The 25,246-nt window shown below is 67.5% G+C and overlaps 5 protein-coding genes across 5 annotated transcripts; 2 read left to right on the top strand and 3 right to left on the bottom strand.

The window, feature by feature from the left end:
* Positions 1-268: 268 nt before the first annotated feature.
* On the bottom strand, positions 269-9,335 carry NPC1L1 (NPC1 like intracellular cholesterol transporter 1). The gene is made up of 18 exons (XM_027746687.2): positions 7,475-9,335; positions 6,967-7,067; positions 6,427-6,599; positions 5,989-6,117; positions 5,416-5,598; positions 5,043-5,157; positions 4,508-4,635; positions 4,246-4,383; positions 3,793-3,882; positions 3,206-3,396; positions 3,001-3,128; positions 2,718-2,838; positions 2,551-2,606; positions 2,320-2,470; positions 1,421-1,652; positions 1,010-1,123; positions 558-720; positions 269-457 (listed from the first exon to the last, which is right to left on the bottom strand). Exons 1-18 carry the CDS (start codon positions 9,064-9,066, stop codon positions 342-344), a joined length of 3,921 nt encoding a protein of 1,306 aa, XP_027602488.2. The 5' UTR covers positions 9,067-9,335; the 3' UTR covers positions 269-341.
* Positions 9,336-10,685: 1,350 nt separating this feature from the next.
* Positions 10,686-16,323, bottom strand: DDX56 (DEAD-box helicase 56). The gene is made up of 14 exons (XM_039386085.1): positions 16,072-16,323; positions 15,535-15,696; positions 15,103-15,263; positions 14,845-15,015; positions 14,213-14,303; positions 13,699-13,943; positions 12,866-12,979; positions 12,312-12,458; positions 12,139-12,233; positions 11,991-12,064; positions 11,745-11,834; positions 11,539-11,644; positions 11,293-11,390; positions 10,686-10,876 (listed from the first exon to the last, which is right to left on the bottom strand). The coding sequence occupies exons 1-14, from the start codon at positions 16,132-16,134 to the stop codon at positions 10,796-10,798; spliced, it is 1,698 nt and encodes a 565-aa protein (XP_039242019.1). The 5' UTR covers positions 16,135-16,323; the 3' UTR covers positions 10,686-10,795.
* Positions 16,324-16,412: 89 nt separating this feature from the next.
* Positions 16,413-18,302, bottom strand: TMED4 (transmembrane p24 trafficking protein 4). Its single transcript, XM_027746693.2, has 5 exons — positions 18,071-18,302; positions 17,482-17,582; positions 17,145-17,270; positions 16,888-17,034; positions 16,413-16,801 (listed from the first exon to the last, which is right to left on the bottom strand). Exons 1-5 carry the CDS (start codon positions 18,285-18,287, stop codon positions 16,652-16,654), a joined length of 741 nt encoding a protein of 246 aa, XP_027602494.1. The 5' UTR covers positions 18,288-18,302; the 3' UTR covers positions 16,413-16,651.
* A 485-nt stretch (positions 18,303-18,787) lies between these two features.
* LOC114001498 (interleukin-1 family member 10-like) lies at positions 18,788-20,086 on the top strand. Its single transcript, XM_027746694.2, has 4 exons — positions 18,788-19,066; positions 19,142-19,230; positions 19,318-19,448; positions 19,790-20,086. The coding sequence occupies exons 1-4, from the start codon at positions 18,960-18,962 to the stop codon at positions 19,997-19,999; spliced, it is 537 nt and encodes a 178-aa protein (XP_027602495.1). The 5' UTR covers positions 18,788-18,959; the 3' UTR covers positions 20,000-20,086.
* Positions 20,087-21,650: 1,564 nt separating this feature from the next.
* On the top strand, positions 21,651-23,082 carry LOC114001495 (interleukin-36 receptor antagonist protein-like). Its single transcript, XM_027746691.2, has 4 exons — positions 21,651-21,826; positions 22,285-22,428; positions 22,495-22,619; positions 22,873-23,082. The coding sequence occupies exons 1-4, from the start codon at positions 21,793-21,795 to the stop codon at positions 23,074-23,076; spliced, it is 507 nt and encodes a 168-aa protein (XP_027602492.2). The 5' UTR covers positions 21,651-21,792; the 3' UTR covers positions 23,077-23,082.
* Positions 23,083-25,246: the final 2,164 nt, after the last annotated feature.

Below are 25,246 nucleotides of genomic sequence, written 5' to 3'. Positions count from 1 at the left end.
ACGTGCCCCCCATGTCCCTGTCCCCATGATGTCCATGTCCCCATTGTGTCCCTCTGCCTCACACATTCCTGTGTCCCTCATGTCCCTGTCCCCACACTGCCCGTGTGCCTCACACGTCCCTGTCTCCACACTGTCCATGTCCCTGTCCCCACAGTGCCCTTGTGCCACACACATCCTGTCCCCGTGTCCCCATCCCATGTCCCCATCCCCATGTGACACTTCAGAGCCAAGACACACCCCCACCCGCCCCAGTTAAACCAGTCCAGTCTCTGAGAAAACCAGTTTAAATAGAACAGCAGCAGCAATGGGAGCAAGAGGGGAGTGAGAGGGGCCAGGAGGGCTCAGCTCTTCCCGGGCTTGTCCATGTCCTTGTCCTTGAAGTAGGTTTTGCCAGAGCCCAGCCCTGCACCCTGTGTGTCCCCCGGCGTGTCCCCTGCTGGCACCCGCGGGCTGGGCCCTGTGGGGACAACAGGGATGGTGCCAGGCTGTCCCTGTGCCCCGGGGGTGGCACACAGGGCCAGGGCACTGTCCCAGGGGTGGGGCCAGGGGATCCTTACCGATGTAGCTGAGGAGCACGGGCAGGAAGACCAGGCCATGTGCCAACCCCACGAGGGTGATGATGAAGTTGAGGCGGAAGAAGAAGATCTGGATGAGCTGGGCCTTGGCGAAGGCCAGGACCACCACCCCCGGCAGGCTGGTCATGGCTACCCCGGCCACCACCTGTGGCCACAGCAAGGACGCCATCAGGGACAGGGTGGCCAGGCCACCCTGAGCCCCCCAGCACAGCAGGGGAGGGGTGGGGGCCCAGGGGCTTGGGGGCACAGGGTGTCCCCCCCCCAGCACCACGTCCCTCTCCCCCCTCCCCATCCTGGGCCTCCCATGGTGTCACCTTTGGCCCCCCAGGAGGATTTGGGGTGCCATGGCATCCCCCCAATCCCAACAGGGTTAGGGGTCCCACAGTGTCACCCCCAGGCAGGACTGGGGGGCCCACAGTGTCACCTGTGCCCACCTTGCTGCCCATGGTGTTGGTGGCCTCGGCAGCTCGTTCCACCCTGGTGGGCTGGGCACTGCGGGCGAAGGCGCACGTGATGTGGGACACGAACTCCACCGAGATGCCCACGGCCTGTGGGGACACCGCATGTCACCCCCTCTGCTGCCACCCCCTGTGCCCCCAAAGCCACCCTTGCCTCCCAAATCCCTGTGCCTATTCTCCCCATGCCCCTTGTCCCCTGTGCCACTCCGTGCGTGCCAGGTCCCCAAACCACCCCACACTGCCAGTGTCCCCGTGCCCCCCTGTGTGTCCCATGTCCCCATTCCACCCATGTCCTTGTGCCACCTCACATTTCCCGTGTCCCTGTGCCACCCCTCATGCCCTATGTCCCTGTGTCCCCAGTGGGCCCCGTGCCCCCCGTGCCCCCACCGCGACGAGGTTGATGAGGGCGACGGCGTTGTAGGGCACGTCCCAGAGGGCCATGAACCCCACGGTGTCCAGCAGGATCATGGCGATGGTGACCAGGGTGGCACAGCTGGAGCGCAGGTCCATGCCCAGCAGCAGGAAGGACACGGCGAAGGTGGGCACCAGGCACATGGCCAGTGTCACCAGCCCCTCGACCACCACCGTCAGGTACTGCTCGTAGTACACGTACGTCACCCTGCAGGGGTGGCACCATGATGTGACACTGTGACAGGGCACCAGGCACCCAAAATGGGCACTGCGTACCCGAACACAGGCACCCGCACCCCGACGTGGGCACTGGGACCCCAACAGGGGTTCCCACAGCAACCCCAGCCCTGAACTGGGCACCCCTGTTAACCCCAGTGAGGCACTGAAGTGCCCACATTGTCCTTGACCTGGGCACCCCTGAACTGGTCATCCTCTAACTGGGCACCCACAGTGACCCCCAGCAAGGGCACCCTCAGCACCACTGGATGGGCACCCCTTAACTGAGCATCCCCAACTGGAGCACCCCTTGACTGGGAACCCCTTAACTGGACACACACTTGTGATCCCCAGTTCGAGTGCTGGGGCACCCACAGCACCCCACAATGGGCACCCTTTAACTGGGCACCCCTTAAGTTGGGACCCCCACTGACTCCTGACTGGGGCACCCACTTGTGACTCCCAAGAAGGGTGCTGGGGCACTCCCAGGACCTCGTGCTCTGCACCCTGGCCTGGGCACCCTTAACTGGGCGTTCCTGAACTGGGCACCCATTGCTGACCCCACACCAGCCAGCGGTGCCCCCCCCAGCACCTCGCCCCTCTCCCCCTTCCCCATCCTGCACCTCCCATGCCCCCTCCGGTCCCAGGTGGGCACTCACGTGTAGGGGAACACGCTGAAGTCGGGGTCTGTGCCGGGCACCCTGCGCAGGGTGCGGGTCAGGGTGTCCCCCAGGGCACGGGCTGCCCGCAGAGCCGCCGTGTACTCCTGCGAGGTGCGCAGCGGGCGCTGGTACGCCATGAACCGGGTGGCTGGCACAGAGCGGGGGGGGTCAGGGGCACCCCCGGGGGCCCACCGGGCACCCCCCGGCCCACGCCAGCCCTGCACTCACCCAGGATGGTGCCGTTCTCGTCCATGCTCACTGAAGTGTCATAGGCGCCCAGGCCCCTGCGGGGGGGACGGGGGTCAGGAGGCACCCAGGGGGGCACCCAGGGGTGGGTGGTGGGCGGTTACCCACTGATGGCCATGTCTGGGTAGGGGACCCCCAGTGCCACGTACCCCTTGGCACACTGCAGGGTGGGCCGGTCCTGCAGGAACCAGGGCAGGAAGCGCTGGAATTCCTCGGCCGTGGGGCGTCGGAGCGTGTTCAGGCACTGCCCCGCAAGACAGCTCAGGTTATCTGTGGGCACAGGGGGTCAGCAGTGGGGGGCACCCAGTGTGCTCCCAAGGGCCTCCCAATGGCCACCACAGTGGCCACTGCGTGTAGACCCAAGAACCACCATGGTGGGCACCCACTGGCCACAGTGGCACATCCACCCCGTGCCCCCCAGCCCCTACTCACTGCTGGTGGAGGGGCAGAACTCCCCCTTGTGCTCCCCAAACTGGTGGATGCGGCAGCAGCGGCTCGTGGGGTTCAGCCAGTCCAGGAAATCGTCCACCCAGGAGGTGGCCGGGATGGCCAGGTAGGACCTGGAGGGGGCACACAGGGCTGGCAGGAGCTGGTCACCCCTCCCCTGTGCCCCCCCGTGCCCCCTCTGTGTACCCACACATTGGGGAAGTCGGTGGCGTGTTGGATGGTCTGGGTGAGCGAATCGGAGTCGCAGCCGGCGCTGGAGCAGATGGCGTTGGTGCCGTTGGCAGAGGAGAAGTCGTACCCGCCCGTGGTGACGAAGTAGGTGGGCACCCCCACGGCCAGGTACTGGTTCAGTGCCGAGAAGTACTGCAGCATGTACGAGTCCTGGGGGCACCCCCGTCAGCTTGGAGGGCCCAGAGGGTCCCACCATCCCCATGTGTCACCCTGTAGGGCCTTGTCACCCACTGCAACACCCTCAGGGTCCTAAGGGGTCACGAGGGTCATCCCATCTCCATGTGTCACCATCTAGGGCCACGTCACCCGCCCAGCACATGCAGGGTCCTGTGGGGCCCAGAGGGTCACCCCATCTCCGTCTGTCACCACCTAGGGCCATGTCACCCCCCCATGTGTCACCCTATAGGGCCATGTCACCCCCACAATGTGTCCCCAAGCCCCCTCATAGGGGCCACCCCCCCGAGATGTCCCCCTATAGACCCCGCTGTCCCCTCGTGTCCCCCCTGTCCCTGTGCCCCCCCCACCCCCTGGCGGTCCCGCTCCCACCTCGGGCAGGGCGAGCTCCTGGTCCAGCCCCACGGGCACCTGGAACAGCAGGAACAGCCCGGCACAGGCCAGGAACAGAAACAGCAGCACCTGGGGGGCACCTGGTCAGGGACCTCCAGGACCCCTGACACCCCACAGCTCCCCCTGGTACCCCACAGCCCCCCAAATTCCCTCCCAAGACCCCTGGTCCCCTCCAGCCCCCACGTCCCATCCCACTCCCAAGCCCCCCATGTCCTCCCCACCTCCCAGGACCCCCCAGAATCCCCGTGCCCCCCATTCTCCCATTCTCCCCGATGCCTCCACAAACCCCCATTCCCCTGGTGCCCCAACGCCCCCCATGGCCCCCCCCACCATTCCTCCCATGCCCACCTTTCCCCTCATCCCTCCACTCCCCCCCAGCCCCCCACTTCCCCCAGCCCCCCTTCTCCCCCCGTGCCCGCCGTGCCCCCTCACCACGCAGGGCCGAACGCGGCGGTGCAGCAGGAAGGGGGTGTAGTAGCGCTCCAGGAGGGGCCGCAGCAGCCGAGCCCCCTCCCCGGCCGGGCCCCCTCTGCCCTCCCCGCAGCAGCAGCACAGGTCAAACCTCCCGGCCTGGGGGCACACGGGGGGTTGGCACGGGGCCCCCACGGCCCCCTGCCCACCCCTGGCACACACTGCCTACCCTGCGCCCACCCCCTCTGCCCTCCCCACGCCCCCAGAGCCCCCCGGGTGGTACCTCCTGCCGCCGGGCATCCAGTGCCACCAGTGCCACGAACCCCGACATCTGGAGCAGGAAGTCGAAGGCGATGGCGACGGCGGCCGTGAGGGCGAAGGTTTGCACGGCGGGCATGGACGAGAGGGCACCTGCGGGACCCCGGGCTCAGCGGGCACCCCGCACCCCGCAGCCCCCGCGCCAGCGAGCGCTGTGCCAGCCCCCTGCACTGCCCTGTCCCCCCTGTGCCCACCGTGCCCAGCTCCTGTGCCGTGGTCCCGTGCCCCCACGGTGCCCCCCCTGTACCCCGTGCACCCCACATGTCCCTCCATGCCCCCATGTCACTGTGCCCCCCCCGTGCTCCTGTTGCCCCCCACCATTTCCCAGTGTTCCTGTGCCCACCCTGTGCACCCCCATGTCCCTGTGCCCCCAGTCGCCTCTGTTTCCCCATGCCCCCCGTGTTCCTGTGCCCCCGCTGCCCTCCTGTGTCCCCTACATGTCCCTGTGCCCTTGGTCCACCCCCGTGTCCCTGTGCCCCCCCCGAGCCCCCCGAGCTCACCCAGGAGGAAGCAGATGGCCTCGGAGATGCTGCACAGCAACATGCTGGGTGCCACCTCCGCCAGCACCCGCCCCAGGTGCTGCTCCCGCGTCTCGTCCGGCTCCCGCTGCGACTGCTGCTGGCAGGGGTGGTCAGGGGGGACCCCATGGGGCACCCCCACCCTGGGGGAGAACCCCAAAGGTACCCCCCACCCCCTGGGGGAGCCCCATTGGGCACCCACCGCCCGGCCTTGGGGCTGCTGTGCCCCATGGGCGCCTCCCTCCCCACCCTACCCCATGGGGACCCCCAGGTGCCCCCCCAGGGCCACATTCCCCATGAGAATCCCCGAATGCCCCCGTGCCCCCCCTGCCCTCGGTGCCCCCCCATCCCGGACCTGGAACTCCTGCACGAAGATGAAGATGTTGTCGGCGCCCACAGCGAGCACGAGGAAGGGCACGACCTCGAGGATGATGAGGGACGAGGGCATCCCCAGCAGCGCCAGGAACCCCATGGAAGCAAACACGGCCCCCAGGACCACGGCGATGCCCCCCATTGCCAGCGTCACCTTCGACTCCACCTGTGACACCCGCACTCAGCACCCCAGCTCCTCTAGAACCCCACCCAGATCCCATTGGGACCTCCCAGAACCCCTGGACACCCCCCGGGACCCCCCCAGATCCCCCAGGACCCCCTTGGAACCCCTGGACACCCCCCAGGACGCCCCCGGATCCCCCAGGACCCCCTTGGGACCCCTGGACACCCCCCAGGACGCCCCCGGATCCCCCAGGACCCCCTTGGGACCCCTGGACACCCCACGGGACCCCCCCGGACCCACTGGCACACCACCCGCGATCCCCCGGCTCCACCAGGACCCCCCCTGGGACCCCCTGAACCTCCCGTAACCCCCCCGGGACGCCCCTGGGACCCCTGGACTCCCCGGACACCCCCCTCGGGCCCCCGGGCGCACCAGCACGCGGCTCCAGGCCGTGTACTCGCCCAGGGCCAGCGCGATGTAGGCGAACACGAGCAGGTAACTGAGCGCGAACACCGGCAGGTCCTCCCCGCTCGTGCGGTTGATCTCGTCCTCCAGGGAGCGCTGGGGGGGCACCGACAGGAGAGGGGGAATGAGGGGCACGGACAGCCGAGGGGACACCGGGCACGCCGGGGACCCCCCATCCCACCCTGAGAATGGGCACACGGGATGTGGGTGGGGAAATCAGGGGCACAGGGACATGGGGGGGCACAGGGATGTGGGGGGGGCACAGGGATGTGGGGGGGCACAGGGACATGGGGCACTGGGGGCACCAGGGTCACGGGGGACATGGGGGGGTATGGGGAGCACTGGGGGCACAGGGACACAGAGAGGACGCAGAGGGGACACAGGGGACACCGGGAGGGGTCTGACCTCGGCCATGAACGTGACCGACAGGTTGGGGCTGTGCGAGCGCTGGAAATCCTGAACCACCTCGAGGAACTTGCTCTCCCAGCTCAGAACCCACTCGAGCCGGGGGTCACCGCGGGGGAAGTTGTTCAGGGAGTAGGTGATGATCAGAGCCTCGGCCTCCGTGTACTCTGAGTCTGGGGACACAGGGACATGGGGGACATGGAGGGACACGGGGGACACGGCAGAGACACCTCACAGGTCCCCCCCTGCCCCATGGAGCCCCCTGTCCCCCCAAGGTGTCCCCATGCCCCCTGTCCTACAGGTGCCCCCCAGGCCCTATGAGGACCCCTGTCCCCGAGGTGTCCCCATTGCCCACAGGTCCCCCACACCCCATAGAGACAGACCTCTGTCCCCCCAAGGTGTCCCCATGTCCCACAGGGACCCCCATTGCCCACAGGTCCCCCATCCCCCAGGTGTCCCCGTGCCCCCAGGTCCCCCCTGCCCCACAGAGCCCTCCACCTACCCAGGTCCCTGTGTCCCTTGCCCTCTGTGCCCCCATACCCTGGTATCCCCCGAAGGCGATGTATGGGAACACGGGCCCGCCATACTCGGCCATACAGCTCAGCTCCAGCGCTGTGATGTCCTTGAAGGAGAGCGGGGAGCTGGTGGGGACAGGGTGCCAGGGGGTCAGCGGGGGCACCCATCACCGCCCTGAGCCCACCTGGACCCAGCTGCAAGGGGGGACCCAGAGAGAACCCCAACCCCACAGCCTGGCACCCTGTGGGCACCTGCCAGTGCTGGGGGACTCAGAAATGGCACCCCAACCCCACAGCCTGGTACCCCATAGACACTGTGCCATGCTGGGCACCCCATGGAGAACCCTCCAGCTCCACAGGTATCACCCCAGCCCCACACCACCGATACCACCCCACGGCCAGGGTCTCATGGACATCACTCCAGACTCTACTGGGCTCCCCATGGGCACTGTGCCATAGTGGGCACCCCATAGAGACCCTCCCAGCCATCCCCCCAGGGACACCCCCTGTGCCCCCCGTGGCGCAGCACCCACCTGACGCAGTAGATGAGGTGGTCGTGCCAGTCCACAGTACCCGTCTCTTTGCCGTCCTCCTGCAGGGCGGTGAGTGCCAGGTGGGAGCGGTTGTTCTGGAAGTACTGGGTGACGCTGTTGACACAGCAGTCGCCCAGGGTGGGCTCTGTGGGGTTCAGGGGGGCATAACACACGTCCTTGAGTGTCACGTTCCTGCCCGCCTGTGGTGCCCAGGCTTCGATGCCCGCCAGCCGCTCCTGCAGCTCCAGCAGCGCCCGCAGCACGTCCTGGGCCAGGACCCCACTGAAGTTCTTGGCCCCCAAGATCACGGAGTCGTAGCGAGCCCCGGCCCTGCCCGGCGCCGTCACAATGATCTGGTTGGTGCGCAGGAAGGGCCCGAAGTGCTGGTCGTGGAAGGCCTTCTCCTGCCTGGCACGGCTGCCCGGCGCCGACCAGAGCTCCACGGGGTCCGTGGTGAGCCGGAGGGTCACCATCCCGGCCGAGAGCCCCCCAGCCACCACCACGGCCACCGCCAGCACCACCACGGGCCTTGAGGCCACCAGTGTCCCCCACCAGCGGAACGCCCGTGCCAGGGCCTGGTGACTGACGTCGCTCGCCCGTGCTGAGCACCCGCGGGCAGCGGGCACCGCCTGCGGCACCGTGAGCCCCTTGGAGCGCCGCTGGCACAGCAGGGCCACGAGGAAGACCATGGCAAAGAAGGCGAAGAGCAGGACACAGAGCACCAGGACGCCGTCGGCCTCGCCCAGCCGGAATGGGCGCGACGGGTCTGTGGGGGCCACCACGGGCGGGCAGGACTCGGCGCAGTCCTGGCATGAGCAGGGCTCTTCATCCTCACTCGGCGCCTCACTGCAGCGCCAGACCTGTGCGTCCAGCGGCTCGATGGCATCGCCCGGCTCGGTGCCGTTGGGCACCAGCTGGAAGTTGATCTGCAGCGGCGCCAGCCCGTTGTTCTTGTCGCCCTGGAAGTCCAGCCAGCGCTGGGGGGTGCAGAGCTCGGCACCGTAGCGCCCGCACATGGTGGCGATGGCGAAGCCGCCGGTGGACGGGAGCCGCACCCCTTGGCACGAGGAGAAGGCGGCATCGGCGAAGCGCTGCCGGTAGAAGCTCTGATACTCCACCACCGCCACGCTGGGCACCCCAGTCACCGATGTGCGGTTCACCACCCGCGTCACGTTGGTGAAGAGGCTCTGGTCGGGGCTGCAGGTGTTGTGGCAGTACAGGCTGGCGAAGTTGCGGGCGCAGGACGGGCACCGCGCCAGGACGGTGCCCGAGAGCGCGACGCTGAGCTGGAGCGCGCTGAGCTGCGCGTAGGTGCAGCACACCAGGGTGGTCTCGTTGTCCCCCCGCACCAGGTCCGGGCACACGGAACGCAGCAGGGTCAGCACGGTACTGGTGGCCACCCGGGCAGGGGTGTTGGACAGGCAGGGCACGTTGGAGGGCACCAGCGACACGTTCACCTCGGGGTTGCGCCCGCACTCGCCATAGAAGGAGCAGTACCCGGCACGGTGGATCGGGGTGAAGGATGGGGAGGCCTGGGGGGGCGGAGGGGGAGGCGGGAAGGGGTTTGGGGAGGGGGATGGCACTGTCAGCATCCAAATGGTACCCAACAGGCATCTGGTGGGCACTGCAGAGGTGTCCCCCCATCTGTCACTGCTAGGCCCTCAAATCACTACCCAAAGGGTACCACAATGGTTTCCTCCCACTCTGCCACCCTCAGCCCCACCACTGTCACCCAACAGGCACCCAGTGGGTGCCACACCAGTGTCCTCCCAGCTCTGCCACCCCAAGACCCTCCAAACATCACCCAATGGGCACCATGCCAGCGTCCCCCTACTCTGCCACGCCCAGCCCCTCTAAATGTCACCAAATGGGTACCAGAATGGGGTTCCCTGGCTCTGCCACCCTCAGCCCCCCCAAGGGGCACCCAACAGGCACCCGATGGGCATTGTACCATCACCCCCCCACTCTGCCACCCTCAGCCCCCCAAGTGTCACCCAGTGGGTGCCACACCAGTGTCCCCCTACTCTGCCATCCCCAGCCCCCCACACCCCACCCCTCCCCCTCAGAGTGCCCGTGTCCCCCCAGTGCCACCCCAGCTCCTACCAGTGCCAGCAGTGCTGCCAGGAGGGCGCTGGGCAGCGCCAGGGACCCCGCCATGGTGGCAGAGGGGTGTCCCCGACACCGCCCAGCCCGTTTTATATGGGTGGCACCCCCGGGGCAGGCACTGCCTTGGCAGGGCCCTGCTGGTCTGATAGCCACAAGGCCAATCAGCCCTGGTCAGGGCTGTAAATGGGGGATCATTAACCCGGGGGATCATTAACGAAGATCGATCGATTGATCCCGGGGCGGGGCCGGAGCCGCTTCCTGGGAAACCCGAACCGGCACAACAGGGGAGCTGGGCACGGAAATGGGGCACTGGGGCACAAACCGGGGGATTCGGGAGCGCTGCGGGGGCACACGGGAGTGGGGGGAGGGAGCGACAGTGTGGGGTCACCCCCGGGTGTTGTGGCAGTGCCAGGGGCTTGCCACAGGTGTGTCCTGCAGGGAAACCCCCCTGTGCTCCCCACTCTGTGGCCAGGGATGTGCTGGTGCTGGTGCCATCCCAGGGGCAGGTGGGTGACACTCTGCTGCCATGCCAAGGGGTGGGTGGGTGATATTTCAGCGCCATCCCGGGGGGCAGGTGGGTGACATCCCAGTGCCATCCTGATCAACAGGTGGGTGCCATCCTGGTGCCATCCCCATGGACAGGTGTGTGACACCCCAGTGCCATCCCAGTGGTTGGGTGGGTGCCGTCCCAGTGTCATCCCCGTGGGCAGGTGTGTGACACCCCAGTGCCCTGTGCCCAGTGCCAGGGAAGGGTCCAGAGCCTTGGACCCCGATAAGGCCCTGGAACCCTGATAAAGTGCCGGGAACCCTGATAAGTGTCTGGGTCACGATAAGTGTCTGGGCGGGCACTGACGGGCAGGGCTGGGCCATCCCAGCCTGGTGCCATCCCGCCACAGCGTTCCCTTGGGGTGCCTGAGGGGCTCCGAGCCCCTGAACCCATCGGTGCCACCTCTCAGGGTGTCCCTGCCCCCCCCTTTATGACCCTGGGCGGTGATAAGGGGGGTGGTCCCGCTCTGGCACCTTTGCCCGGGTCCCACACCTGCGACACCAGCCCAGCCCTGGTCACGTCACGCAGGGCGGGCACCACGCCCACACACACAGCACCCCAAAACCAGCCCCCTGGCACCTTTATTGGGCACAGCACAGCCCTCGGGCCCTGGGGGGATGCAGGGGGGCACAGCACAGCCCTCAGGCCCCCGGAGGGGCACAGGGGGGTCAGGGGGTGGGCACAGCCCGGCCCTTGGCACCACGCCGGGAGAACTTGAAGCTCTGCAGAGGGTTCCCGGTGCCACGGGGCTGGAAAAGAAGAGCAGGGAGGGGATCTTCAGGGGGCTCAGGAGGGATATTTGAGGGTGTTTGGGGGCATTCTGGGGTTCAGGGGAGGGAGCTGAGGGAGCGGGGAGGCATTTGAGGGTGCAGTGGGGAGATTTGGGGGGATTTCAGGGAGCAAGGGGGGATTTGGGGTATTTTGGGGGGGTTAGGGGCTCAGGGGAGATTTAGGGGAGTGGGGGTGATTTGGGGGTGTTTTGGCTTTGCAGGGGAGGATTTGGGGGTCCAGGGGGTAATTTGGGGTTCAGGGGGAATTCTAGGGAGTGAGGGGGATTTGGGGGTCTGTGCAGGGGATTTAGGGGTGTTTGGGGACGTTTGGGGTCTCAGGGAGAGGATGTGGGGGGGATTTGGGGTCTCAGGGAGGGGGTTTGGGGGTCACTCACAGCAGGTTTCCCCCTGTGGGCACTGGGTCCTCGGAGCACTCGGGGGCCCTTTCGTTTCCTGGGGCCAGGCCTGGCAATGCCCCGGAGGCTGGGGGGCACTGTGGGGGGGCACTGGGGGTTAGTCCTGTCCCCCTTCCGCCCTGTTTTCCCCCTAATTCCCCCCATTTTCCCCCCAATCCCCCCCATTTTTGCCCATTTCTCCCCCCATGCCCCTGTTGTGCCCCGTTTTTGCCCGTTCCCCCGTACCCAGGTAGTCTGGCACGTTCCTCAGGTGAGGTTTCACGATGGCCGGGTGCAGGGGCTTGTCGTGGCGCAGCACATGCAGGTCCCGGGGGTTGTCCTCGAAATAGGCCTGGCCGTGGACAATGAGGGGGGGGAAGTTGGCACTGCCCAGGGATCCCCTGTGTCCCCCCAGGGACCCCCAAACCCCTCCCCGAGCCCCTCGGGGTCACCTTGAGCTTCTCGGAGTTGAGCAGCTCGTCCCTGATCTCGCGCAGCCGCGCCTCCTTCACCGCCTGCTTGGTCACCGAGCGCATGGCATCCTTTGGGGGGGCACAGCGGGGTCAGAGGGTGCCACTCCCCCTCCGAGTCACCAGGACCTTCCCTGGTACCACCAACACCCCCCTGGTGTTGCCAGGACCTCGTCAGTGCCACCAGCAGCCCCCTGTCCCCCCCAGCCCTGCCGGTGCCCCCCGTACCCGGCAGCGGTAGCGCAGCGACTCGATCTCCTCCATGCAGAACTTGTAGGGCTGGAGCATGGACTGCCCGTTCTCTGAGGGGACACAGAGGATCACTCCAGTCCCCCAGTGTCCCCCAGCCCCCCAGGTGGCACAGGGACCCCCAAACCTCCTGCCAGCGCGTCCTCGATGCGGGTGAGCCCCTCGTGCTCCTCGGGCAGCGCCAGGGTCAGTGCTGTGCCAGGGTTGTCACCGCGGGCTGTCCTGGGGGGTGCAGGGGGGACACAGGGTGGGACCACGGCCAGCCTGGCACCCCTAGGGTCCCCCAGTGCCCACACAGACCTGCCCACACGGTGGATGTAGGACTCGACTGTGGGGGGGACGTCGAAGTTGATGACGGCCGAGACGTTCTGGAAGTCGATGCCCCGCGCGACCCCATACTCGGGGTCCTGGGCCTTGGCCTTCCCCTTGTCCTTGGCCTTCCCCTTCCTGGGGGAACACAGGGACACCAGGGGTTGGGGGGGCTCAGGAGGGACACCCAGAGCAAGTGGGCATCTGGGATATGGGGACAGGGAGGCTGGGAAAGGGGATCCCCTGGGCACAAGGACATCCTGGGCACGGTGAGGCCACGGTCACAGGGACACCCTGAGCCCCCCAAGGGGGACACATTTGCACAGGAACAGGACACTGGTGGCCACCCAGGTCCCTGGTGATGCCCACAGGACACTGGTGTTACCCATGTGATACTGGTGGCATCAGTGGCTCCCTGGTGGCATCTTCAGGGCACTGGTTGCACTCCCAGGTCCCTGGTGTCACCCCCTCGTTACTGGTGCCACCCACAGGACACTGGTGGCACCAATGGGTCCCTGGTGACATCCCCCAACCCCCGTGCTCACCCCGGGGTCCCCCCTTTCCGTGCTTGGCGCTGGGGGGTCTCCACAGGCCCCTCCTCGTCGGTGGCCACGATGAAGTCGTAGAGGCCACGGTTGAATTGGGCGATGACGTGGCACCTGGGGACAGAGGAGACCCTCAGTGTGCCCACCCCCCTCCGTGTGACACCCCCCGGACACCCCCAGGGACCCCTGTCCTTCCTCACGGGGTGTCCTTAATCCGCCTTTTCCCCTGGCACCCAAGGGACACCCTCTTGTCCCCAGGAACCCCCCCATGACCACCCAGCTCCCAGGGACCCCCCCAGTGTCCTTATCCCCCCCAGCACTTCCCCTGGCACTCCACAACTCACCTGGGACACCCCCTCTGACCCCAGGGAGAACCCCCAGGGGCTCAGGGGGCATGCCAAGGTGTTCTCCGGGTGCCCCATCACTCCCTGAGCCCTTTGAGGACCCCGTGAGCACCCCGTTCTCCTCTTTACCCTCTTTCCCACCTCAAGGACGCCCCACCCCATCCAGGCACCCACCATCTCCTTGGGAATACCAGGAGCAAGTGGGAATCCCAAACTGATCTCCTTTGTGGACATCCCTGAGCACCCCATTATCCCCCTCACCCTCTTTCCCACCATCCCAGGAACACCCCACCCCACCCAGGCCCCTTTCCCACCCTCTGGAATACGGGGACAGCATGTGCAGCTCGGAGCTGAGGGTGCAGGTGGGGATCCCAAACTGAGACCCTTCACGGACACCCCTGTCACCACCTCAGGGACACCCCTGCGACCCCAGGGACACCCCTGTGACCCCAGGGACACCCCAGGGCCCCCCCAGCACCCCTGGTATACCGGGAGGCCGCGGGCAGCTCGGAGTTGAGGGTGCAGGCGGGGATGCCGAACTGCTCGAGGAAGAGCTTGAGGCGGAAGGCCCTGGCCAGGCTGCCCACGAAGAGCAGGGCCCGGCCCCGCAGCAGCCGCAGCTGCAGCAGCGCCACGAGCACCAGGAACTTGTCCTCCTCCGTCCCACAGCGCACCTGGAACTGCTGCAGCTGGGAATGGCCCGGCAGCCGCGGCTCCGGGGGCAGCACCAGCACCTGGGACGGGGGAAAACGGGGAAAAACGGGGGGGCTGTGGCACCCACAGGGTCCTCTGGGCTCCTTGTGTCTCCTAAATCTGCTCCTGGGGGGCGGTGCTCCCAAATCCCGGCATTTTCCCATCTTTGTGCCCGCTCTGGATCCTCCTTGGATCCTGCAAACCTCCCTCAGAGCCCCCAAACCTCCCCCTGGATGCCCCAAACCTCCCCCTGGATGCCCCAAACCTCCCCCTGGATGCCCCAAACCCCTCCCAGCCCCTCATTCCTCACGGGGTTGTGCAGCACAAGCTCCTGCAGCGCCTCCAGCTCGGGGTTGAACGTGGCCGACACCAGCAGGGCCTGGTAGATCTTGGGCAGGTGGCTGAGGGGAACAGGGGGCTCAGTGCCCCCCAGGCCCCCTGGCACCAGGCCTGGTGATGCTCTGCTGCCCCTCTCGAGCCCCCCTGTGCCCCCCAGCCCTGGCAATGCCCCCAAAACTCATTGTGCCCCAAAGTCTCCCTGCTTTAACAATGTCCCCCAAACCCCAGCAGTGCCCTCCAAACCCAAGGTGGTGCCCCCATAACTTTCAGTGCCCCCCAAACTCCTGGGCTGTGCCCCCCCCACAACCTCCACCCCCAACAGTGTCTCCCAGTCCCCTGGCTGTGCCTTCTACCCTTTCCAGCCCTGCTGCTTCCCCCAGCCCTGGCAGAGCCCCCCCATGCTCCCATCCCCTGCCCCCCATGTCCCCATCGGTGCCCCCTGTGGCACTCCACCCCAAACCCTCAGTGCCCCCAAAACCCTCAGTGCCCCCAAACCCCTGGCACTGCCCTCCATGCCCTCCACCCCCAGTAGTGGCCCCAGTACCCCCATCCCTGCTCCCATGTGCCCTGTCCATGCCCCCCACACCCCCTGTGCCCCCTCACCAGAGGAGGGCCTTGATGTCGTCCCCAAACCCAAAGGACAGCAGCAGATCGGCCTCATCCAGCACCAGCAGCTCCAGCGAGTGCCGCAGGCTCAGGCTGTGCCCGCCCAGGTGGGCCAGGACCCGCCCCGGGGTGCCCACCACCACGTCAGGCTGCTCCATCAGCACGGGCCTGGCACACACACGGGGTAAGGGAGGGCTGAGGGGCTCAGGGGGCACAGGGAGGGTCGGGGGCACACAGGGCACAGGGGTCCCTCACCTCTGGGCAGCAGGGTCGCTCTGTGAGCACAGGTCCACCACACGCAGCCGGCGGGCACAGAAGGCCGAGAGCTGGCGCAGGGTGTGCCCGACCTGCCGGCCCAGCTCCGCCGAGGGCACCAGCACCAGGGCACGGACGGCCTGGGGCAGCGCTGGGGATGCCTGGGGGACAGGAGCTGTCACTGGGGCACACAGGGATCCCCCCGTGTGCCATAGAGCCCAGTCCTGCACCCCCCGAGGGCACCAGTGCCCACACAGCCTGTGGGCACCAGCACTGACACCGGGGGAACAGGGACATCAAGGACACCCCTGTGCCCCACAGAGCCCACCATGTCCTGGATGCCCCATGGTGCCCCCCACCCCAAGGTGCCCCCATGACCCCACTGCCAGGATGCCCAATACCCCCCATCCCCCGTGCCCCCCATGCCCTCACCTCTTTGATGCTGAGCAGTTTGTGCAGCAGGGGCAGCCCGTAGGCTCCTGTTTTCCCGGAGCCCGTCCTGGCCCGTGCCAGCAGGTCCCTGCCCTCCAATGCCAGGGGGATGGCCTGGGCCTGGATGGCCGTGGGCGTTGCCCAGCCCAGTTCTGCCACCGCCTGGGGGGACACCGGGGTCATCACAGGGATTAGGACAACCCCTGTCCATGGTGGGGGACACAGAAACCCCCCCAGATAGGCCCTCTCCACGGTGGGGTCATCAGTGCCCCCCAAGGCCCACAGACACCCCCTCCTCAAAACGGGGGACCTCACTGTCCCACTCTGTCCTACAGACATCCCCACCAAAACCCGGGGTCCCCAATGCCCCCCCAAGACACTCCCTCCCCATGGTGGGGGTCCCCAGGGACTCCAAAACCCTCTCAGCCCCCTCGAGGCCTCCCCTCACTCCCCGTGGACCCCTCCCGTGGGGCTGAGCCCCCTCCCCGTGTCCCGAAGGCCCCTGTTTTCCCCTCCCGTGTCCCCCGGCCTCCCCACCCTCAGCAGCCGCGGGTCCAGCCCCATGTGCTCGAAGCCCGACGCCGCCGTGTCCGCCGCCATCTTCGCCGCCCCGCCCACAGACACTTCCGGTTGTGTGCACAGAGCGCCGCCGAGGAGGCAGGCGCCGCAGCGCCCCCTGGTGGTGGAGGAATGCTCGGGGCTGGAGGAGCCCCTGAAACCTCGTCCCCCCCCTGTCCCAGGGGTCTTTTTTGGGGGGATTCATTCCCCAGGAGGGGGAAAACGCACTGTAGAAAGGTAGCTGGATGGCTGAACCCCCACCCTGGCTTCCTGCAGCAGCAGATTCCCTCCCCAGTCCAAAAAAGCACCAGGAAGCCCCATTGAAACAAAAAACCCTTTTATTTTCCCCAATAAAATCTTTATTTTCCCCCAAGTAGGGGGCGGGTTCCCCCCTCCCAGATGGCAGGCAGGGCCCCCCCAAACCTGCCCACCATCCCCAGCGTCCCAGCAGGCAGCAAAGGTCCCTCCCCAGGTCTGTGGGAGTCCCCCGGGGCGGGCTGGATCCCCCCTTTGGGGCGTGTTGGGTGATTTGGGGGAGCCTCTCAGGGGTTTGGGGTGGCTACACCAACTTCTTGGCCTCAAAGAAGCTCTTGAGGTGCCTCATCTGCCAGATACCAGTGAGGATGAGGATGATGGTCTGGGCGATGGACCACCAGAGCACCCTCTGGTTGGTGCTCTCGCTCGTCATGCGGAACCGCTCCTCCCGGTACTGCCCCAAAAATGGGGAAAGGGGGTCAGAGAGGGGGGGAAACTGGGTGATCCCCCCAAACTGACCCTGCAGGACCCCCTGCTCACCCTCTGGTAGTTCTGCTCCTTCTGGATCTGCTCCACCTGGTCCAGGAGTTGCCGTGCCCGGAGCTGCAGCTCTGTCAGCTTGTCCTTGGCCGCGATCTCGGGGTAGTTGTTGGTGTGTTCACCCACCTGGATGTCCAGGTGTACCCGCTGCAGGCACAGAAGGGGTCGGGGGGGCTCAGGGGGTGGCACAGGGTGGCAGAGACCCCCCCTAGCGTTGGGGACCCCTCCCCAGTGTTCCCAGTTTGCCCCAGCAGTACCAGTTTGCCCCCAGCGAACAGGGCCATGCGGGTGGAGTTGGAGTGCAGGCAGATCTGGTGCTCCCCCGGCGTGTGGGATGTGAAGGTGAAGCGACCCTCGGAGCCGTACTGGCGGGACAGCACCACCTGGGACAGGGACAGTGTCACACACAGCCCAGGGACCCACAGGGACACTGTGACACTACGGGGACAGCACCACTTGGGGACATGGGGGGCGTGTCACACCCCCAGGACTGGGAAAGGGCCACTGTCACACCCTGGGACACTGGGACAGGGCCACTGTCACCCACTCCAGGGCGCCAAGACAGGGCCACTGCCCTGTCCTGGAGGTGCCCACCTTTCCGTCGGGGTCCTTGACCTCCACGTGCATGCCCAGCCCGGGAGTGGAGGGCAGGAACGACTCGGACTGTTTGTCCCACAGCTGTGTCCGGTAGTTCCCTGGGAACGGGGGGGACACGGGGTCGGGGAGGGTCCAACTCCCATCCCAGTGCCCCCCAGCCCGGCCCCTCCATCCCCCTTCCCAGGGGTTCCTCCTGCCCTTCCCCATCGCACCTGGGGGGTTTCTCAGTCCCTCCCATCGCCCTCCCCCCCAACCCGGTGGTCTCCAGTGTTGCCCCCCCCCCCAGTGCCCGGGGGTCGCTCCCGTGACATCCCTGGTGACCCCTCCCAGATCCCGGTGGTCTCTCCCATCCCCAAAAAGCACCTGGTGGCCCCTCCCGGTCCCCACTGGTCTCCTCGTCCCCTCCCGTACGGAGTGGTCCCTCCTGTCCCCCCCCCCAGATCCCGGTGGTCTCACCCCCCTGCAGTACCCAACGGTCCCTCCCATTACCCCCAATCCGCAGTGGTTCTTCCCGTTACCCCCCAAGTCTCCGGTGGTCTCTCCCCCCCCGCCACAATGGTCCCTGCCGTGCCCCCTCCCCTCGCACCGATGACCATGGTCTCGTCGGGGATCTCCTCGATGAAGCAGCGCTTCTCTGTCTCCCCGATGTGGAAGTAAAGCCCGTGTGCGCCGCAGCCGAGGAGCAGCAGCAGCAGCGCGGCCTCCGCCGCGCTCAGCGCCCTCAGCGCCGCCATGGCCCAGCCGCTGCCGCCCGCGGGGGCGCTCTGCGCATGGGCTGCCGCCTCACCGCGCACGCTACGCATGCGCTTCTCCCGCACTTAGCGCCTTGCGCCTGCGCCGGGGCTTCACATCCCGCATTCCGCAAGCGCATATCGCGCCCTTACCGCCCTGCCCGTGCATGGAGGCTTCACATCGCTCTCTGCGCATGCGCTACCCACCCCGAGCCACTCAGCGCTGCCCACGCCGCTCCTGTGGGCCTCCCGCCTTCGTAACTGCGCATGCGTACGACGCCCCCTCGCGGTGGCGCAACAGGGAGGGCGCCGCTCCCTCACTAGGGAGACTTGGGTTCGAGACCCGCTGCGGCCAGTCGGGGGTCGCACTGACCCCCTGTCATGTCGCCGTGTCGCCCCCCTCAATGTTTCACCTCGGGTGTCACCCCCCCGAGCTGCCCAGCGCTGGGCGGGGGCGAGCCCCGCCTCCCTCCCCAGCAGTGTGGCAACACCACTGCCACCCTCCTTCCTTCCTTCCTCCCTCTCGCGGTCCCGCAGCATGAGTAGGGTGGGGGGTCCCGCGGGTGAGAGCGGGGACCCCCGGCAGGGCTCGGCGGGCCGGGAGGGGAAGCGGAACCGTGGTGGTTGTTACGCCACTGGGAGCCCCCCACCCCCGCAGGACTGGCATTTCGAGGGGGTTATAAGGGCGGGGGTGCTGGGCCGGTGTTGGGGTGCCAGAGGGTGCCAGGGCGGCTCCGGAGCACCATGGCCAGCGCCCTCACCCTCTCCCTCTTCCTCCTCCTCTGCGCAGAGGCTGAAGGCTTCTCCCCCTGCCAGGCACCCACCCTGCAGACCAAGGTGTTCCAGTACCGGTAAGGAGGGCAGGGGGCACCCCTAGGGGACCCTGAGGGGTGGCAGAGGGTGACACCGCTGTCTGTGCCCCCCAGGCTCTGGGATGTGAACCAGAAGTCGCTGTACCTGCGGGATGACCAACTGCTGGCCGGGCACCTGCAAGGGGCCAACGCCGCCCTGGAAGGTGATGAGGGGTCACAGGGGGGACGTGGGGGTGGTGAGGGACCCTGACCCTAATCCTGATGGCCCCCCGGGTGTGTGACCCCCCCAGAGAAGGTGTTCTGGGTGCCCAACCGCGCCTTCGAGCCCACCCGGCTCCCCGTCATCCTGGGCATCCGCAACGGCACCCGCTGCCTCGCCAGCCACCCCAAAACCAGCACCACCCCGGCACTGCAGCTGCAGGTGGGACAGACACGGGGACAGGGGCATGGGGACACTGAGGGGACACCAAAGGGATGGCGACACCATGGGATGGGGACACTGTGGGACAGGGATGCCAAGGGGATGCCATGGGGATGAGGACACCACAAGGGTGGAGACATGGGGACTGCAGGGATGGGGACCCAGGGACCTCAGGGATGGCACGGTGTGGGGTGGGGACACAGGGACTGTGGGGATGGGACATCGTGGGGACAGTGCCACCTCAGCCCCCGGTGGCACAGCGCCCGTGTCCCCTGCTGGCCGTGGGTGCCAGCCCTGCCGTGCTGCCCCCCAGGCCGTGGGTGACCCCTCTGTCCCCGCAGGCCGTGGACATCCGGGAGCTGCCCCACACCGGGGAGGCCTCGGCCGCCTTCACCTTCTTCCGCTCCTACAAGGACGGGCTGTGGCGCTTCGAGTCTGCTGCCAACCCCGGCTGGTTCCTCTGCACCTCTGCCCGGGGCCACCAGCCCCTGGCGCTGTCCCGCAGCCACGATGCCACCCACCTGCTCGACTTCTACTTCCAGCTCTGCTGAGCCCCCCTGGCACAGCCATGGGGACACTCCCAACTGGGAACAGGGACGTCCTCAGCCTGGGGACAGTGGCACCTCCCCCAGGATAGTGCCAGCTCCTTGGGGAGGGTGACATCCCCACCCAGGTTGGTGACATCCTCACCCCGAGGATGGTGCCAGCCCCCTGGCGAAGGTGACATTCCACTGGGAAAAGTGACATCCTCACTCCAGGGTAGGTGCCATCCCCACAGGACGGTGCCATCCCCTTCGGAAGGGTGGCATCCTCCCCAGGATAGTGGCATCCTCGCCCTGGGCATGGTGCCAGCCCCATGGGGACGGTGACATCCTCACCCCCGGGCTGGTGCCACCAGCCTCCCACCACCTCCGACGGTGCCATCCCCGCGGGGACAGCGCCGTCCTCCCCCCTGCGCCGCTGAGGCAATAAAGATGCTCAGGCCAGCGCGGTGCCCGTGGCGTGGGTGGCACCGGGGACAGGGCACGGGGGGGCGGCGGTGGCTGCGTCACCCGCGGAGTGTCCCGGGTTGCGCCACCGGCCCGTGGGGACGGGAACGGCGCGTCCCCAGCCCGGGGTGACGCAGCCGGGGCTGCCCCGGTCCGGGCACCTTCGGGGCCGCCCCTTCCCGGATCCCGCCGGGGAAACGACGCTTCCCGCCCGGCACACCCGGCCTGGCACCGCGGGGAGGGGACGCGGGGACACGGCACGCGTGGGAATGGGGCACAGGGACACCGCGGGGACAGGGGATGTGGGACCGGGGGACACCGGGACACGCGGGGCTGTGGGGACGGGGCACATGGGTACAGGGCACATGGGATCTTGGGGACAGGACACCACGGGGACAGGGCTTGTGGAACCATGGGGACAGGGAGGACACAAACATGGGGACAGGTATCACGGGGATGGGGCACATGGGCATGTGGGACCCAGGGACAGAGGGCACAGCACAGGGACAGGGGGCACAGGACCATGGGGATGGGACACAGGTGCCTGTGGGGACAGGGCTCACAGGCACCATGGGGACAAGGCACATGGGAAAATGCTGACAGGGCACTGGGGACACACCGGTACCTGTGGGACAGGACACACTGCGGGGACAGGGCTGGTGGTGGGGGACATGGCACAGGGGACATCCCTGCCACGGTGACCATGGGCAGCACAGTGGATAATGGGGACAAGGGGCCCAGGTGGCATTTCCCCATGCCAGCTTGGCACTGCCCTACAATCAGCAGGGCGGGCTCTGCCCCCCGCCCTGCCCGGCCCTATAAAGCCACCACCACCCCCAGGGGACAGAGCCCAGACAGGACCGGACCTCGGGAGCTGCCAGAGTCACAGGTACCTGGGAATGGGGACAGGGACAGGCCAGGTCCTGCCTGGGAACAATTCCCAGGGCTGGGAACAGGGACAGGGACAAGCAGGTCCTGCCCAGGAAGGATTCCCAGAGTGTTCACTCTGGATGCTCCTGATGGCCGGGGCTGGCAGCAGGGGACAGGGGTGAGTGGCAGGGGTGTCCTCCACCTGTGTCCCCCGTGTCACCCGTGTCCCCCTCTCCCTCCAGGCCCAGCCATGTCCCGCGTGTCCAGACCTGCTGTCACGTGAGTGGGGACAGGGTGGGATGGGGCTGCCCCTCCCTTCGGACCTGGGTCGGGTCACCCCGTGTGACACCCATCTTCACCCCCTCTCTCTCCCCCCTCCCCGGTGCAGAGGGGCCCGGGGTCCCCGGGGACCCCCCAAGCGGTCCCACCCCCTGGGAGTCCTGACGGGGCCCGGGAACGCGGCCGAGTCTGTCATCGACCCCGACATGGAGGCCCTGTTCGAGGACTTCCTGGGGAAAGGTAGAGGCAGTGCCTGCTGGGTGCCCCACGGGTCCCCCGTGTCCTCAGGTGTCCCTGTGTCCATCCCTGCCCCCAAATTCCTATGTCCCCCATCCCCACATCCCTGTGGTGCCCACTTGTGCCCGTGCACCCATGTGCCCCCTCGTGTACCCATGTGTCCATGTGCCTCTTTCCCACTCCCCACGTCTGCCACACTCGTGTCTCCAATCCCCATGTCCCCGTGTCCCCCATCCCCACATCCTTGTCATGTCCCCAGTCATGTCCCCACGTCTCCACATGCCCAAGACACCCCATGTCCCCATGTTCCCCATGTACCCGTGGGCCCCATCCCCACGTCCCTGTGATGTGCCCACGTCCCCATGTCCCCGTGTCCCCACGTGTCCGTCCCCACCGTGTCCCCATCCCCACATCCCTGTGTCCCGTCCCTGTGTCCTCACATGTCCCCGTGTCCCCAAAAGTGACGATGATGGCCTCGGCGGCCTCGCGCCCCCCGGCCCAGCCGTACCACTACGTGCTGCGGGACACGGAGCAGAAGGGGCTGTGCCTGCGGGACGGGCACCTGGTGGCCACCAGCCTGCAGGGCGCCAACGCCGCCCAGGAAGGTGGGTGTCGTCCGTGGGGAGGGTGCCCCCCCTCGAGGGCCCCCACCCAGCCCCGTGTCCCCACAGAGCCCATCAGCGTCGTGCCCAACCGGCACCTGGAGCGCTGGCGCTGCCCCCTCATCGTGGGCATCCGCGGGGGCACCCGCGCCCTGTCCTGCGGCACCGGCCCCGAGCCTTGGCTGCACCTGGAGGTGAGGGGGCACCTGGGGGGGCAACAGGGTTGGTCAACCCAAGGTAGAGGGGCACCCAGAGGTGGGTCAACCCAAAATGGGGGCACCCTGAGGTGGTGGGGACCTGGTGGTGATGTCACCTGGAGATGGGGGTTTCTTGAGGTGGGGTCACCTGGAGGTGGGGTCACCTGGCAATGGAGTCACCTGGAGATGGGGGTTCCTGGGATGGTGCCGCCCTGGGGTGGTGTCCCAGCTCTGTGTGTCCCTCCGGCAGGACGTGGAGCTGCTGGAGCTGTTCTCAAAGAAGGGAGACGAGGCCACGCCCTTCACCTTCTACAAAACCTTCGGGGGGTCCACGCACACCTTCGAGGCCGCAGCGTTCCCAGGGCTGTTCCTCAGCACGGCCCCAGGCCCGGGGGAGGCCCTGGCCATGGCCCCCCCCCACGGGGCCACCGCCTTCTACCTGCGCCGAAAGTGACCCCGGCACCCACAGGCGGGGGGCACTCATGGGGGGCACCCATGGGGGGACATCCACGGGTGGGGGCGTCCTCCCTTCCAAATAAAGCGACAGTCTTGGTGTCAGCTCAGGGTGTGTGATTTGGGGAGGGGGGCCAGGATCGGGCCCCGTGGGGCAGGATCGACCCACAGGGTCAGGATGGTCCACGGGGGCTCCATCGGGATCGGTCCCGCGGGGCAGCCCGGGGGCTCGTGGCCTCTCGGGGGGCGTGGCCTAACAAGTGGGCGTGACAACAACGAACTCATCGAGCCCCTGGCCCCGCCCCCGAGGAGGGGGCGTGTCTACCCGACCCCCGAGAGGGGGCGTGCCCAGCCGAGGCCCCGCCCCCGCCCGCGCGGCAGTGCCGGTAAGGGGGGGAGGGACTCCGGGGGTCCCCACGGCCCGGGGGGTGGGAGCGAGGGGTCCCTGTGGGGCCCCCAGAGCCCTCGGAGCCCCCCCGGGCTCCCCACACCGCCCTGCAGGGTCCTCCAAGCCGTGAGGGTTCCCCCAGAAAATCCAGGATACCCCCACCCTTCGGGCCCCCCCGTAGCCCTCGGGGCCCCCCATAACTCTTGGGGTCCCCCCATAACTCTTGGGTCCCCCTTGGACTCTGAAGGTCCCCCCTGGAGCCCCCACTTGTCTCTGGGCCTCTTCACTCCGTGGGGTCTCCCCCACCCATTTGGGGTCACCCCTACACCTTTTGAGGTCCCCTCAACCCCTGTGGACCCCACCCCCCTCCTGAGCCCCCCGAAACTTTTGGTTTGCCCTGGTCTTTGGGGTCCCACCCATCGGGGTCCCCAACACCCCCCAGAGCACCCCAAATTCCTTTGGACTCCCCCACCCTTTGAGGTCCCCCCCCTTTGGGGCCCCACCCCAACTTTTGGGGTCCCTACCCTCAGATACCCCCCACCTCTCCCCATAACCACTTGGGATCCCCACAGACAGACCTTTCCTCCCCCTCCTCAAGCCCCTTTAAAAGCCTTTGCGGGGCGGTTTTGGGGGGGATTTGGGGGTGCAGCCCCCCCCCCCAGGCTGAGGGGGGTCTGTGGGTGCCCTCCCCCCGTTTCCTGCCCCGCGGGGCGGAAGCGGTGCCGGTGACGCGGTGACACGGGGTGGGTGACGTGGGGCCGTGGGGTGACGGGGCCGGACACGGGGTGTGCAGGTGCTGGGTGAGGGTGCCGGGACCCCCCACCTGGCCGTGGGGGCCTCCTGACCACCCCCTGACCCTCCTTCCCTTCCCCGAGCCTCCTCCCCCTCTCCCTCCTCCTCCTCCTCTTCCTTCCTCCTTCCTCCTCTAAGCCCTCCCTCCTCCTCCTCCTCCTCCGCTTCCTCCTTCCCTCTCTCCTGCCTTCTCCCTTCATCCATCCCCCTCCTTCCCTCCTTCTTCCTCCATCCTTCCTTCCCTCTTTTCCTTCATCCCTTCCGCCCACTCTTCCCTCTCTCTCTCATTCCCTGCCTCCCTCCCTCCCTTCCTCCCCCCTTCCTTTCCTTCCTCTTTTCTCCTTCTCCCTTCCCCCCTTCCTCCTTCCTCCTTCATCTCTTCCTCCCCTCAACTTCCCTCCCTCTCTTCCCCCTCCTTCCTCCCTTCCTCCTCTATCCTTCCCTCCTCCCTCCTCTTCCTTCCCTCTTTCCTCCCTCCTTCCTTCCTCCCTCCCTCCCTTCTTCTCCCCTCTTTCCTCCTTCATCCCTCTCTCCCATCTTTCTTCCCCCTTCCTTCCAACCCTTCCTTCCTCATTCCTCTCTTCTCCCTCCCTCTCTCATCCCTCCCTCGCTCTCTCCCTTCTCCCTCCCTTCCTCCTCAATCCCTCCTTCCCTCCTTTCCTCCATCGTCCTGCCATCCTTCATCCCTTCCCCCTCCCTCCCTCCTCTCCTTTCTTCATCCCTCTCTCCCTCCTCTCTCCTCTCCCCCTCCTCCTCCTCCCTCCTCCCCTTCCCTTCCCACCCCACCCCACCCCTCCCTACATGTTAGACCCCCCACCCACATCCCCTCTCCTCCCTCTGCCCCCAGGGCCCCCCCCGCCATGGGCACGGACCCTTTGGACCCTCAGGACCCTCAGGACCCTCGGGGCAGCGCAGCCCCCCCCAGCCTGGCCGGGCAGCTGTAGGGAGGGGCCCCATGGAGCCTGCGGGGACCCCCCCGACCCCTCCCGGG

Source organism: Pipra filicauda, unplaced genomic scaffold, assembly GCF_003945595.2.
Source record: "Pipra filicauda isolate LSUMZ 115617 unplaced genomic scaffold, ASM394559v2 scaffold462_size518177_pilon, whole genome shotgun sequence".
Classification (NCBI taxonomy): Eukaryota; Metazoa; Chordata; class Aves; order Passeriformes; family Pipridae; genus Pipra; species Pipra filicauda.
This window is presented reverse-complemented; position numbering and strand designations above follow the sequence as displayed.